Here is a 13019-nt window from a genome sequence, read left to right as displayed (position 1 = left end):
TCTGTGGAGAGCTGGTAACCCCTTGGTCTTCTTATGCCTCTTCAGACTGTCCGGAGAGCAATCTCTTTACTTTTTCACTTTTAAATCACTCCCTTTGAACCACACACCCTCCTTCTCAACCCCCTGTGACTGGGGCTCCTCTAATTCAGTCCTTTGCTCCTCCTGATTGTTGCTGTCTGTCTCTCGTTCCCAGTCTGCTGTCCTCACAACACAAAGCACTTCCTCTCCTGCACGTGGTTCATTTGTCTATGTGTTCTCTCCCAGGGATGTCCTTGGCTTCTCTGCAGGATGCAACCTGCCCGCAATCCAAAGCGCTTCTTTTCACCGTAGTGGGAATATAGACGTTCCCCTTAGCTTTCCCCTCTGAGATCCAGCACACAGGACTCCCCTTTTCACCAGTCGTCAGCCTCATGTATCAATGCCTTGAAACAACCAGCAAATAGGGTAAGCAGATCAAGAAGAGTAAAGAATAGAGTTTTAGAGGAGAGGTATGATGGAAAAAGAGAACAAGCAGGAGAGAGATGTTGCGATGCGAGCAGCCACTGGTGAGAGGGGTTCACACTGAATTGAGTGTAAATGAGGGTGGGTGGGGAAGAAGGAGGGGAGAGAGGAACAGAAATGCAGGGAGCAGGAGCAGACTGTGCCTATCGATGCCTTCTGAGAGAACAAGGTGGTTCGCAGTGTGTAGAATACTCATTAGCTCATTCACAGAGAGGGTTTTACACATGTGATTGGGCACATTCATTTTACCCTCACAATGCTATGTGAATCTGCTCTGTGGGTGCACAGTTGCACTTTCACTTTGTCTCTTTTCAGGCTATCCTTGACACTGACTGCAGAAAACAACTTGCAAAAAGCAATAGAGATGTGAAAGCAAAAGGGGTTAAAACATGTCTGTTTAGCCTCTCTGATAGAACATAACTATAACACCCAACTAAATCTTTCTGTTTTAAATATTTTTTTTGCCTTATTAAAAAATAAAACAAACCAGAAGAACAAAGTCTTAAATAAATTTAGATATTTATTATGAACAAGATACTATTAAAAGTGCAAAATTACACTGATGAGGGACATGTGAATATCTGTCAGCAATGCAAAATTTCTAAAGAAGCTTTTCGAACCTCCCAACTTACTTAGAATAGAACAGAATGCCGTCAACGTCTTTGCATTTTAATTCAACAAGATAAAAGAAGCTTCTCCATTAAGGTGCCTCATTGCAAACACATCTATTGATAAAACTCACCTCACATACAGTACAGACCAAAAGTTTGGACACACCTTCTCATTCAAAGAGTTGTCAAAAGTGGGATTTCAAGCCTTGTAAATGGGGTTGGGACCATCAGTTGTGTTGTGCAGGAGATGGATACAGTACACAGCTGATAGTCCTACTGAATAGACTGTTAGAATTTGTATTATGGCAAGAAAAAAGCAGCTAAGTAAAGAAAAACGAGTGGCCATCATTAGTTTAAGAAATGAAGGTCAGTCAGTCCGAACAATTGGGAAAACTTTGAAAGTGTCCCAAAGTGCAGTCGCAAACACCATCAAGCGCTACAAAGAAACTGGCTCACATGAGGACCACCCCACGAAAGGAAGACCAAGAGTCATCTCTGCTGCGGACGATAAGTTCATCCGAGTCACCAACCTCAGAAATCGCAAGTTAACAGCAGCTCAGATTAGAGAACAGGTCAATGCCACACAGAGTTCTAGCAGCAGACACATCTCTAGAACAACTGCTAAGAGGAGACTGTGTGAATCAGGCCTTCATGGTAAAATAGCTGCTAGGAAACCACTGTTGAGGACAGGCAACAAGCAGAAGAGACTTGTTTGGGCTAAAGAACACAAGAAATGGACATTAGACCAGTGGAAATCTGTGCTTTGGTCTGATGAGTCCAAGTTTGAGATCTTTGGTTCCAACCACCGTGTCTTTGTGCGGCGCAGAAGAGGTGGACGGATGGACTCTACATGCCTGGTTCCCACCGTGAAGCATGGAGGAGGTGTGGTGGTGTGGGGGTGCTTTACTGGTGACACTGTTAGGGATTTATTCAAAATTGAAGGCATACTGAACCAGCACAGCTACCACAGCATCTTGCAGCTGCATGCTATTCCATCCGGTTTGTGTTTAGTTGGACCATAATTTATTTTTCAACAGGACAATGACCCCAAACACACCTCCAGGCTGTGTAAGGGCTATTTGACCAAGAAGGAGAGTGATGGGGTGCTGCACCAGATGACCTGGCCTCCACAGTCACCGGACCTGAACCCAATCGAGATGGTTTGGGGTGAGCTGGACCGCAGAGTGAAGGCAAAAGGGCCAACAAGTGCTAAGCATCTCTGGGAACTCCTTCAAAACTGTTGGAAAACCATTTTAGGTGACTACCTCTTGAAGCTCATCAACAGAATGCCAAGAGTGTGTGGAGCAGTAATCAAAGCAAAAGGTGGCTACTTTGAAGAACCTAGAATATAAAACATATTTTCAGTTGTTTCACACTTTTTTGTTCAGTATATAATTCCACATGTGTTAATTCATGGTTTTGATGCCTTCAGTGTGAAGCTACAATATTCATAGTCATGAAAATAAAGAAAACTCTTTGAATGAGAAGGTGTGTCCAAACCTTTGGTCTGTAATGTACGTATCATACATTCATACAACATTCGCACATAGAATTGTATAAAATACATTTGAAACATTGACATTGTTACATTTAAAATTACTTGTTTGAAGACATTGTAAACTGACATGTCATTCCATAATTGCAATTATTTTTTGATAATTTTCCTTCCATATAGATGTAAGAATTATGATTATTGATTAATTACTATTTATCAAGAATTATAATTTAAAATCATAATTTGAGAACAATTAATTTCTTAACCAAAAAACTTTACTTACCAATCAAAATCAGAGATGTCCTCTGGTGTTGTAATTGTGGCTCAAAGACTTTGATGATTACAATTATTTGATTCTCAGTAAGAATTGATAACTATTACTAGATGGCAGTTTAATCAACCGCTTCACCGAAACGTGGGGAACTTTGACCTTATTTTGACAGACAAATCACTCTTGCTCAAAATAAACACAAACACTTTCTCTTTATCTACGTGAATATTTATTAAATCAACAGCCCTGATAGACCTCGCTATTCTGATTCAATAATCTTCACCTAATCAAGCATGCAAACATTCTACTCAAAAGGGGTAAAATAACTAACTAAACAAAATAGGGGGGGGGGTATTTTGTTTAGTCAGCTGCCTTCCAGCTGACGCCGGAAGGCATAGTAGCGCAATTGGTCCAATATTCAGCAAACAAATGGTCCTACATAGAATATCAGAAAACATTTCCCCTGCATTTAGCTCCATATGCTTCCCAGTCAACTCTGGACAGGTTCCATGTCCACGAAAAGCATCCCCACAGCATGATGCTGCCACCACTACCTAGGTGTTTTGGAAGCACAGTGGATATTTAAAAAGTGTCCACACCCCCGTTAAAATGGCAGTTGTTTAACATTTCTGTAATGTTAAAAACCGAACAAAGACCAAATAAAATTATTTTAAAACGATTTTCACTTTTAATGTTACATGTTTTATGTCCTGTGCAGTTAAACAAACAAACCAACCATAACAAATAACCTGGTTGCATGGTGTTAAGCCCAAACTTATTCAGTCCCTTGAAAGATTTCGGCTTAAAGTAATCTTTTATTTTTTTTCAAACCTCTTATAAATTTTAAACCCGTTGGGGTATAAATAATTTTTGGCAAAACTATAGGTGTGCACACCCTTTAACTGATCTTTTGTTGATGCGCCTGTTAAGTCAATTTCAGCATTCAGTGTTCTTTGGTTGGAGTCTTTCCACATCCTGCATCTTAAATGTTGTTCATTCTGTTCTCCTGATTGATACCTTTGAATAATGATATTGTTTTAATTATTTAAAATTTTTTGCAAACTATAGCTTCAGATAAAGGAATAAATGAGCAAATGTCAGATAAATCCTCCAAGGGCAGCTCAAATGTTTCAGCTTTTTTCTACTTTTGTCATCAGTTTTTCATAAAAATTGATGGCAGGTATATAGCCAAGAAGACTGAGTGCTTAAACTGAGTTTAAAAAGGAATAAACAAAATAATAGTTTAGGGGTGTGCACACGTATGCAACTAGGTTATGGCAAATTTTTTATCTTTTTTCCTCCTAAAATATTTGTTCCCCTTTCAGTAAAATTATACAGTGCCTATCTAATATTAAAGGTGAAATTAGAAATTATTTATTTTGGTCTCATTTATTTACATCACAAATAACTGGCTTTTTAGAAGGTTGTATAGACTTTCAACTTCCGCTGTGGGTGAAAATAGTCTCATCTGCCCAGCACATCTTCCACATCCTTCACTGTGTAATGATGGCTTGTAGTAAACTGCATATGAGAGTATTTTTGGTTTCTTTCAGCTTTTTCTCTGCATAATTCTGTCTTTGCTCAGGCTGTCAAGGTAGATGTATGGCTATCCAGTTGTACAGCATTCTTTGCTTTTTCGAATGGTGGACTAACAGTGATCTGTGTTTAAAGCTTGTGATATTGTTTTACAATCAAACCCTTATTTAAACTTATCTATAACTTTATCCCTTACCTGACTGCTGTGTTTCTTGGTCTTAATAATACTGTTTATGTCATGATCTGTTTCAGTGTTTAGCATTTATTTACTTTTCCCAGTTAGGTTTTCCCCTCAGTAGGAACCAGCCAAAGTAAGGACCAAGCAGCGGGCAAGGAGATGATCTCGCTATGGGAGTATTTCCGGCACGCGGTGGAGAAGAGTGCTCGCAGAGCTGAAGAGGTGGAGGAGCAGTCCCCCAGTCTCTGCTGGGGGTCACCCTGTTGCTCCAGCTCCAGTCTCTGCTGGGGATCAGCCTGTTGCTCTAGCTCCTGTCTTCACTGGAGGTCAGCCAGACACACCAGTGCCCACTTCAGCCTTTCCGGATCAGCCACCAGTTGCAACTGCTCAGCCTCTTTTTCCCACACACCTCCTTGGGTTTCTCTGGGGTATCATCTCAGAGGTCTTCAGTGCTTCTGTCTCCGTGAGTCAATCATCCCCTGAAGATCAGCTATCATCTCTGCTGTTGCCTTCCATTACTCAGCCATCACCTCCATCATCTCTTCGAGCTTCAGTCCCTCCTGAGGGATAAGCTGGCACTCCAGCATCTGTCTCCGCTGGTGGTCAGGCAAACGCCTCAGCTCCTGCCTCTGAGGTTCTCGGCGACGCCTCTGCTCCTTCCTCTGAGGGTCTCGGCGACGCCTCAGCTCCTGCTACTGAAGATCTCGGGGACCCCTCTGCTCCTGCCTCTGAGGGTCTCTGGGACGCCTCTGCTCCTATCTCTGAGGGTCTCGGCGACACCTCAGCTCCTGCTACTGAGGGTTGGTGCGATGCCTCAGCTCCAGCTGATCAGTTATCATCATCATCTACACTCCTGGCTGAGTCATCGGCATATTCATCACCTCCAGTCTCCGCTAAAGGTGGGTCAGTTGTTCCTTTTCCCGAGTTCCGAGAGGGGTTCGAGGGTGAACTGCCTCCAGTTCCTGTTCCCGGGCTCCAAGAGAGGTTTGAGGTTGAACCACCTCCATCTCTAGAGCCTCAACAGTCCCTCCGCAGATCTCCAGGGCTCCGCGGCAGATCTCCAGGGCTCCACCTCAGATCTCCAGGGCTCTGCCGCAGATCTCCGCTGGTTTCTCTCCAAGGTTCCAGCCGGGCACCAAGTCTCTGGGGTTCTCGCCTGGTGTCAAGTTCCCAGAGTCTCAGCCTGGTGTCAAGTTCCCAGAGTCTCTGCCTGGTCCCAAGCCTCCAGAGTTCCATATGGGTCCCAAGGTTCCAGAGCTGTTCCAAAGTCCCTCCACAGCTCCAAGGTAGAGATACAGACTGCCTGCTTTGAGGGTCTACCACGCTGTGCGGCAGATCTCCAGACCGCCTGCTCCGAAGGTCTACCTTCACCACAGCAGACCTCCTAGACTCCTGTTCACTGCCGCAGGTTGCCCAGACTCCTGCCCAGCCGTCATCTGGACGATGGCTGACCTCCTGACCAATGTCACCGAGAGTACTCTAATCTGCTCTGCCGACCTCGTGAGCGAGGGTCCTCTACTCTGCTCGGCTGGCCTCCCGACAAGCCACTTCGTGGGTTCACCTGGTCCTGTCGCCGGCCTCCAGATCGCCAACTCCTGCGCCTCCACCCTCCAGATCACCAGCTCCTGTTCCGCCGGCCTCCTGGCCACCTGCTCCTTCATCGCCAGCCTCCTGGACTTTTAGTCAGTTTTTCCCAGTTAGGTTTTTCCCATGTCCTTAGATTTATTTTGTTACTTGTTTCTTTCTAGAGTTTCTTGTCATATATGTTCGTTTCTTTTTCGGTTTATTATTCAGTCTAGTTAGGTTCCTTTTGTCCCTGTTTTCCCATCTAGTTTATATATTTAGATTCTTGTATTTCTCGTGATTGTAGTTTTCCTTGGATCTGTTTCTCTGGGTTTATCATTAGTCTAGTTCTTTCCTGGTCTCTGTGTTCCCCTGCACCCGTAGCCATGACAACCTTCTCCCTCAGTTCCCTTCAGCTTGTCCTCACACCTGTTCATTATCCTTCTGATTACCTGCCTCCCGTTCATACTCCATGTCCCTCAGTATATTAGCTTCATGTTTTCATTGTTCCTCGCTGGTTCCTCATGTTAACTACCCTTGTTATCTTCCCAAGTTCCTCCTTGTGGTCTGTTTTCTGTTTGCCTCCTGAACTTGTGTTTTTGATTTCCTGCCTGAACTCAGTTCTCTGCCTGCAAGTCTGTAAGCTATTACATTAAACCTAAAATTTTTTTATGTCTATTTTCCTATTTTATTTTTATTTTTTTTTTTTTACTGTGTCCTGTCCGGCAGAGTATCGCTCAGAATTGTTGTCTGAGTGCCAAGAAATTGCCCAACAGATTTACTTTCACAAGCAGAGCATCACAGCTAATGCTTTAAAGCTCTGCTTGATATTTATAGAATAAACTTTATTATAAACGTCTTTGGGAATATTTCAATTGTTACGGACACGGAGACTGAAATGAAAAGGAAAAATGAAGCTCAAAAAAGAGAGAGATGGGGAAAAAAGGGGAGAAAAGGAGGAAAGAGTGGAGGAGAGAAAGAAGGATAAAGAGAATACAAGATTACACCCTGCTTGCTTATACACCTGCAGCTGTTTTTTTAACAAAATAGTACACGGTAATTCTGAATGTAAAATGTACTTAGTGAGAGGTGCAGCCCAAAATAGAACGTCTGTGTATCTGTCAACACCTGAAGCTCAACACCTGTGAGTATGGGTGTGGAAGCGCTTTTGTATGCAAGGTTTCTCCACAAAAATATGCAATAGTGAGTGTGAGGACCCACAGACCTGCCCCATGGTCCCTGGACAGACACTGAGGAGATCTGAGTCACAGACATCCAAAGGCCCCCGAAAGCACAGGAACCCCAGGAGAACCACCGCCGGGACTACCGCAACCCCCCCAGAGAAGAGCAGTGGAGAGTCCCAGGGTAACCACCCAGCAGCGACAGTGCAGAAGCTCCAGGGAGCCGCAGCGACGAGCCCACAGGCCCCACCGGCAGCCATCCACGCCCGAGCAGATCCAGCCATGGACCCAGAGGCCCAAGACCCCGGGACACACCACCCCTCAAGCAGAGGCCCGACAGAGCCCAGGGGGCCAGGCCCCGGCAAGCAGCCACTGGGAGTGAGCCAGCCCACACCAAAGCACCCGGCCGCGGACACCAAGAACCACAAGTACACCAGCAGGCAGAGACTCCAACCACCGGCAGGCGGTGTGGCGGGGAGGAAGCTGATTCAGAAGAGGGAGCAGTTCAAGATCTAACCTGTCGCAAAAAAAAAACCAAAAAAAAAAAAAAACAGGCACAATCACCCACTCCCACCCTCATGCATACACATAAAAATATGACAGAACAGAAATAAAACATGGTTTTTTTCATTTATGTACACTGCTGTGTTTATGTTTTTTTCCTACATAATTTACTGGCTAAAGTATTATCTAGATTGCATGCAGCATCATGCTGCATGCATGCAGGATAAGAAAAGTTTAATCATTTACAACCTTTCTACACCTCAACCACTCAGGAAATTCACAAACTTCCTTTCCACTGGGTGGGTTCATTAACCTGCGTCTCAGTGTTTATGAGATCATGTAAATGTTCTAAATACTGATATTGTTTAAAATACGTAAACAAGTTATAAAGCGCGCTTCTGTACTATTTTAATGCCAAGTGTTAAGGGGTTTTCTTATTTTTCTTGTTGAAATTTGAATCTTAGATAGGAGGAGTCAGATGCTCTCAGCACAGTCTCCACCCCTTTGCTGAAGCCTTACGCACTGATGAAAACAGAAAGAGGAAACTAGAACGTGTAGGTTATTTTTTTCTTAAAGATTTCCTCTAAATTAACTCTGAAACCCCATGTAGATACAATGGAGCACAAACACAGTAAGTAGAACCCATCCAGCTTGTTCTGTTTCATTGCTTTCTCTTATGTTTTTGTTTTCAAAGTTAGTATCTTTGCAGTGCTTTCATTTTAAAAACAAAGGCGCGATACAACAAATACTTATAAAATTGTTTAAAAAAGCAAACATATAAGCTTAGAATAAGTTAATTATTTCTGTGTTTGAAGTATCTCTTCACTCTATCATTTTTTATAGATTCTAAAGTTACAAATTGTCTACCCAAGTTCAACAGGAGATGGCGCTGCTTTGCACTGAGATGTTTGGTGATAAGGACTTGGATGAATGGCGTAGAATCGGCAGGGGGGGGTTTGGTACCGTCTATAGGGTCAGGCACAAAGAGAGAGGGTTTGTTGCCATCAAGGTACCTCAACAAAATTCAGGGTAATTTTTTTTTTATTAAGTTTTATGTAATATATATTGTAATCTGCAATATAATATACTGAATATTTTTTAGATGTCTGAAGATTTAACTGTTTTATATATACTGTCAGCTAACCCAGCTTTCATCTTTCAGCCCCCATGATGCACTCAAGGAGGCTGATTGTCTGAAAAAACTATCCTCTCGGTTTGTTCTGACAGTGTTTGGAATTTATCAGGGAAACCGATTTCAACAAATCACAGAGCAGCAGGGAATAGTCATGGAGTTTATGGAAAGGGGATCTATTCACACCCTGCAGGTGGACTTGCGTGGCCCTCCGCCACTGCCACTGGCCATCCGATTGGCCCATCAAGTGGCTTCAGGGATGCAACACCTACATTCAATTAACTTTCTTCATCATGATCTAAAACCAAGCAACGTTCTTCTGGATAATGACTTTAATGCCAAGGTAAAGTGATAGGCACGTAAGCTTCTTTGTTCACAGTAAATATGAAATTAAACTTAGTTGTATTTCTCCCTTTGCATTTCTCAGCTGGCAGACTTTGGTCTTTCCAGGGTTACCACAAGTGTTTTGTCCAACAGTGAACAATCAAGAGCAGGAACTCCAGGGACATTTCAGTACTGGCCACCTGAAGCTTTTTCTTTAAACTATAAGGCAGTTCGCTTTTTTGATGTTTACAGGTAAACAATGAACAATACTTAAATTAATCATGCGGTTGGAAAAACAAGTTAGACTAAAACGGACACTAACATTTCTTTCCAGTTTATATGTATATTTCTAAAGAAGCCGTTGACATGACATGTTGACAATGCTGGTAGCAAGACAACTAATTCACAAAAAGAAATCAAAACATAAATAAATAAATATGCACACCCCTAAACTAATAGGTTGTTGGAACTCCTTTTAATTCAGTTTTAGCATTCAGTTTTCTTGAGTTCACATCTGAAACCCTAGCATTTTAATAAGGGTGTGTAAACCTTTGAGATTTTATGCCAATAGCTTTATGAAAAACTATTTACAAATAAAAACACTGATGTGTTCCATATGTGATTATCCAGCTGTGTTTAGATAAAGTCTAACTGTAATCTAGAACATCTGCCCTTTTCAATCAGCTACGGCATCCTCCTTTGGTCTATCTTAACTGGTAAAGAACCCTATGAAGGTATGAGTGATTATATTCTGATTCCCTTTATTCCCATTGATTTCTTTCCCAATATTTCAGACTCTTCCTAAGTAAAATTACAACGATTTATTTGTTTTGCCTTCATACATAGATTGTTTCCATTAATCTGATACACGTACATATTCACCTTGTCAATGTGTCTTTGGTGTTTTCACTGCAACTTAGGAAAAGGGTTTGGTCTTGTGGAATTGCGGATCAAACAGGGAGACAGACCGGATATCAGTCTTTGCCAGAAAGAGGAGAAAGAAAAGATGACAGAAATGGTTGAGCTCATGACACATTGCTGGGATGAGGAACCATCCAAGAGGCCTCACTTTGATGGTATGAGTTGGTTTTTCCTCAAAATAGGAATGCTTATTGGCTCCTTTTATTGTTTCCTGCTTGCTACAATATTAGACTACAATCTATATATGGATCTTTTAATTGCATAAATGTTTCAGAATTAAGACTGATCTTTCGATAGACCATACCATCTGAAAACACAAATTTGTTTTTCTTTTAGAAATCGTCGCAGTCACTGAACATGTGTTCTCAGTTAACAAGGATGGAATTGGTGCTGCCATTCAAGAAGTTTTATCAAAACTAGAACAAGAAGTAATTCCAGAAAACAATAGTTGTGCAATTCTAAATCTGTTCATTCTTCGTCTGGGCCCATTACATCATTTTTACTTCTCTTTTTAAGCAGTCAAAAAGTGGCGGTCAGCTTCATCAAACAAATGCTGCACCCACTCCAGGTAGATTGATGAATGCTTCTAACATGACTGTGTTACAAGCCACAACCAAGTTCATGCATTTCTTTCTTTCTCTCTTTCAGAAAATGCAGTGCCAAATGCTACTGTTGATCATCCACCACTTGCAGCACAGGTATCATCTAGATTTATTATATGCGAGCTTAAATTGACAAAAACAATCTTAGAACATAAAAATTTAAGCTGTTTTTAAGGGTAGGATTTGCTTACCTTGCCTTAAAGTAGTCAAACCTAAAGAGACTATATTCTTATATTTAATTCACATATTTTATTCCTACTTTGTTCAAATAATTTTCCATATTTGTTCCATTGTAGTGATTGTTTTGTTACACAACATTCTCTTTTTTCGGTTTTCAGCAACCATGTGTTGATGTTGGAACTAAAAATGTGGCTGAAAAAGACAAAGGTGAGTATTAATGTTGTTTTAAAGAAATTACAGTCAGAAGAATAAGCAACACTAAATACACAGTCATCATGTTTCTTTTCCTGCATGTCTTTGCACCTCCCCCCACAAAAAAAAAACACAGTGAAGTTTGTTGATGACATGAGAGAAGATATAATACAGGAAACCAAGGATGTCATGGCATTGGTTGAGGAGCTTCGGAAAATAGGGATGGTTCATAAAGAAACCTATTCCACAATTAAAGCAAAAGAAACAAGTCAGGACAAAATGAGGGAGCTGTTCCGGCAGACATTACGTGCCGGAGGGGACACGGTCAAAGCTGCCTTCTATGATGCCTTGAAAAAACACGAGCCGAGTATGCTGAACAGTATTGGTAAGATTTGTTGTTAATTGAACAAGGTTTTTTCTGTGTTGTTCATGTTTTCATTTTTGCTTTTTTCTCCCCTCAGGTGAAAGTTGAGGTATTCCTGCATGAGATGACCACAAATGTATGTGGTTTACATCACTTTTTCTTTCTTTTATTTTTACTTGAGGATTGCTTATGATTCAAGATAAGGTACTTGTGTCATGATTTGCCAGTTAGGTGTTTGAGTTTTAGTTTCTTTATTATCCCTCTTTCTTCTGATTTAGTTCTCTAGTTGCTGATATTTTTTTTAATTCATTTTAGATTAGGCTCTTAGTTCATGTTTATGTATATTTTGTATTATCTCTGCTAGAATTCTTCCTTGTGTCCCTCTCTGTCAGATCCTGTTCATTCTCTTTTCCCTCTCTCAGCTCTCTCTCCCTTTATTGGTCTTGCTGCTACTCATTCCCACCTGATTGCTTTCACCATCTCTCCATGCCTTTTCTCGACTCTTGCCCTAGTATATATGTCACTGGTTCTCTTCATTCCTTGCTGGTTTCTTATGTTACTCTCCTCTGTTTGACTGATCCATTTCTGTTGCGCCTCCAACCGTGCCAGTTGTTTCCCACAGTATTTCTTGTTCTCCAGTGTTAAGTTGAAAGTTTTGCCACTTTTCTTAAAAGTTTCTCTCTAATTCCCCTCTGGTCCATCTGCGTTTGGGTCCTTTGCATGGCAAAATGTGACAAATTGTATCAAGCAGTTTATGTTTAGCTGTCTTGAAGCCCTTATTCCTATGTAGACAAACTCTGCCTCTGTTTTGTCCCATTAATTTAAAATGGCAAAACATAATTTTAGGCAACCTACCCTTTAGTATTTTCATTTCTGTAATTCAATAATATTCCTTAACATATAAGGACAAATGGTGAACTGTTTACTGTCATGCAAAGTTCTGCATCTAATTACACATAAATCATGAGGCAACTAATAAACTAGTATTACCATCATCATATACCTGTCTTTTCTCCCTTATTTCAAATGTCATTGATTTGTGTTACAACTGTCCCAACTGTAAAGTGCAACGCAAGTAATTACATCTAATTTACCCATATTTTTAAGCAAAATTAGATACTTTGCCTAAAGGTGTTACAAATTATACACTGCTCAAAAAAATAAAGGGAACACTTAAACAGCACAATATAACTCCAAGTAAATCAAGCTTCTGTGAAATCAAACTGTGCACTTAGGAAGCAACACTGATTGACAATCAATTTCACATGCTGTTGTACAAATGGAATAGACAAGAGGGGGAAATCTTTGGCGATTAGCAAGACACACTCAATAAAGGAGTGGTTCTGCAAGTGGGGACCACAGACCACTTCTCAGTACCTATGCTTTCTGGTTGATGTTTTGGTCACTTTTGAATGTTGGTGGTGCTTTCACACTCGTGGTAGCATGAGACGGACTCTACAACCC

At 41.3% G+C, this 13019-nt stretch overlaps 1 protein-coding gene across 5 annotated transcripts; it reads left to right on the top strand.

Annotated features, from left to right (window-relative positions):
• The first annotated feature begins 8342 nt into the window (after positions 1-8342).
• On the top strand, positions 8343-12555 carry LOC124856640 (receptor-interacting serine/threonine-protein kinase 3-like). Of its 5 annotated transcripts, none has more exons than XM_047347352.1 (12): positions 8343-8471; positions 8713-8869; positions 9068-9315; positions 9400-9548; positions 9981-10030; positions 10217-10372; positions 10554-10645; positions 10734-10785; positions 10866-10915; positions 11158-11206; positions 11328-11576; positions 11653-12555. In XM_047347352.1, the coding sequence occupies exons 2-12, from the start codon at positions 8767-8769 to the stop codon at positions 11661-11663; spliced, it is 1209 nt and encodes a 402-aa protein (XP_047203308.1). In that variant the 5' UTR covers positions 8343-8471; positions 8713-8766; the 3' UTR covers positions 11664-12555. The 5 variants fall into 5 exon arrangements, with proteins under 5 accessions (XP_047203308.1, XP_047203282.1, XP_047203274.1 ...); XM_047347326.1 differs by having other exon boundaries at positions 9003-9315; positions 10737-10785; XM_047347318.1 differs by having other exon boundaries at positions 9003-9315.
• Positions 12556-13019: the final 464 nt, after the last annotated feature.

This window comes from Girardinichthys multiradiatus, chromosome 2 (assembly GCF_021462225.1).
Source record: "Girardinichthys multiradiatus isolate DD_20200921_A chromosome 2, DD_fGirMul_XY1, whole genome shotgun sequence".
Lineage (NCBI taxonomy): Eukaryota > Metazoa > Chordata > Actinopteri > Cyprinodontiformes > Goodeidae > Girardinichthys > Girardinichthys multiradiatus.
The sequence above is the reverse complement of the archived record's forward strand: the minus strand, read 5'-3'. Positions and strand labels throughout refer to the sequence as shown.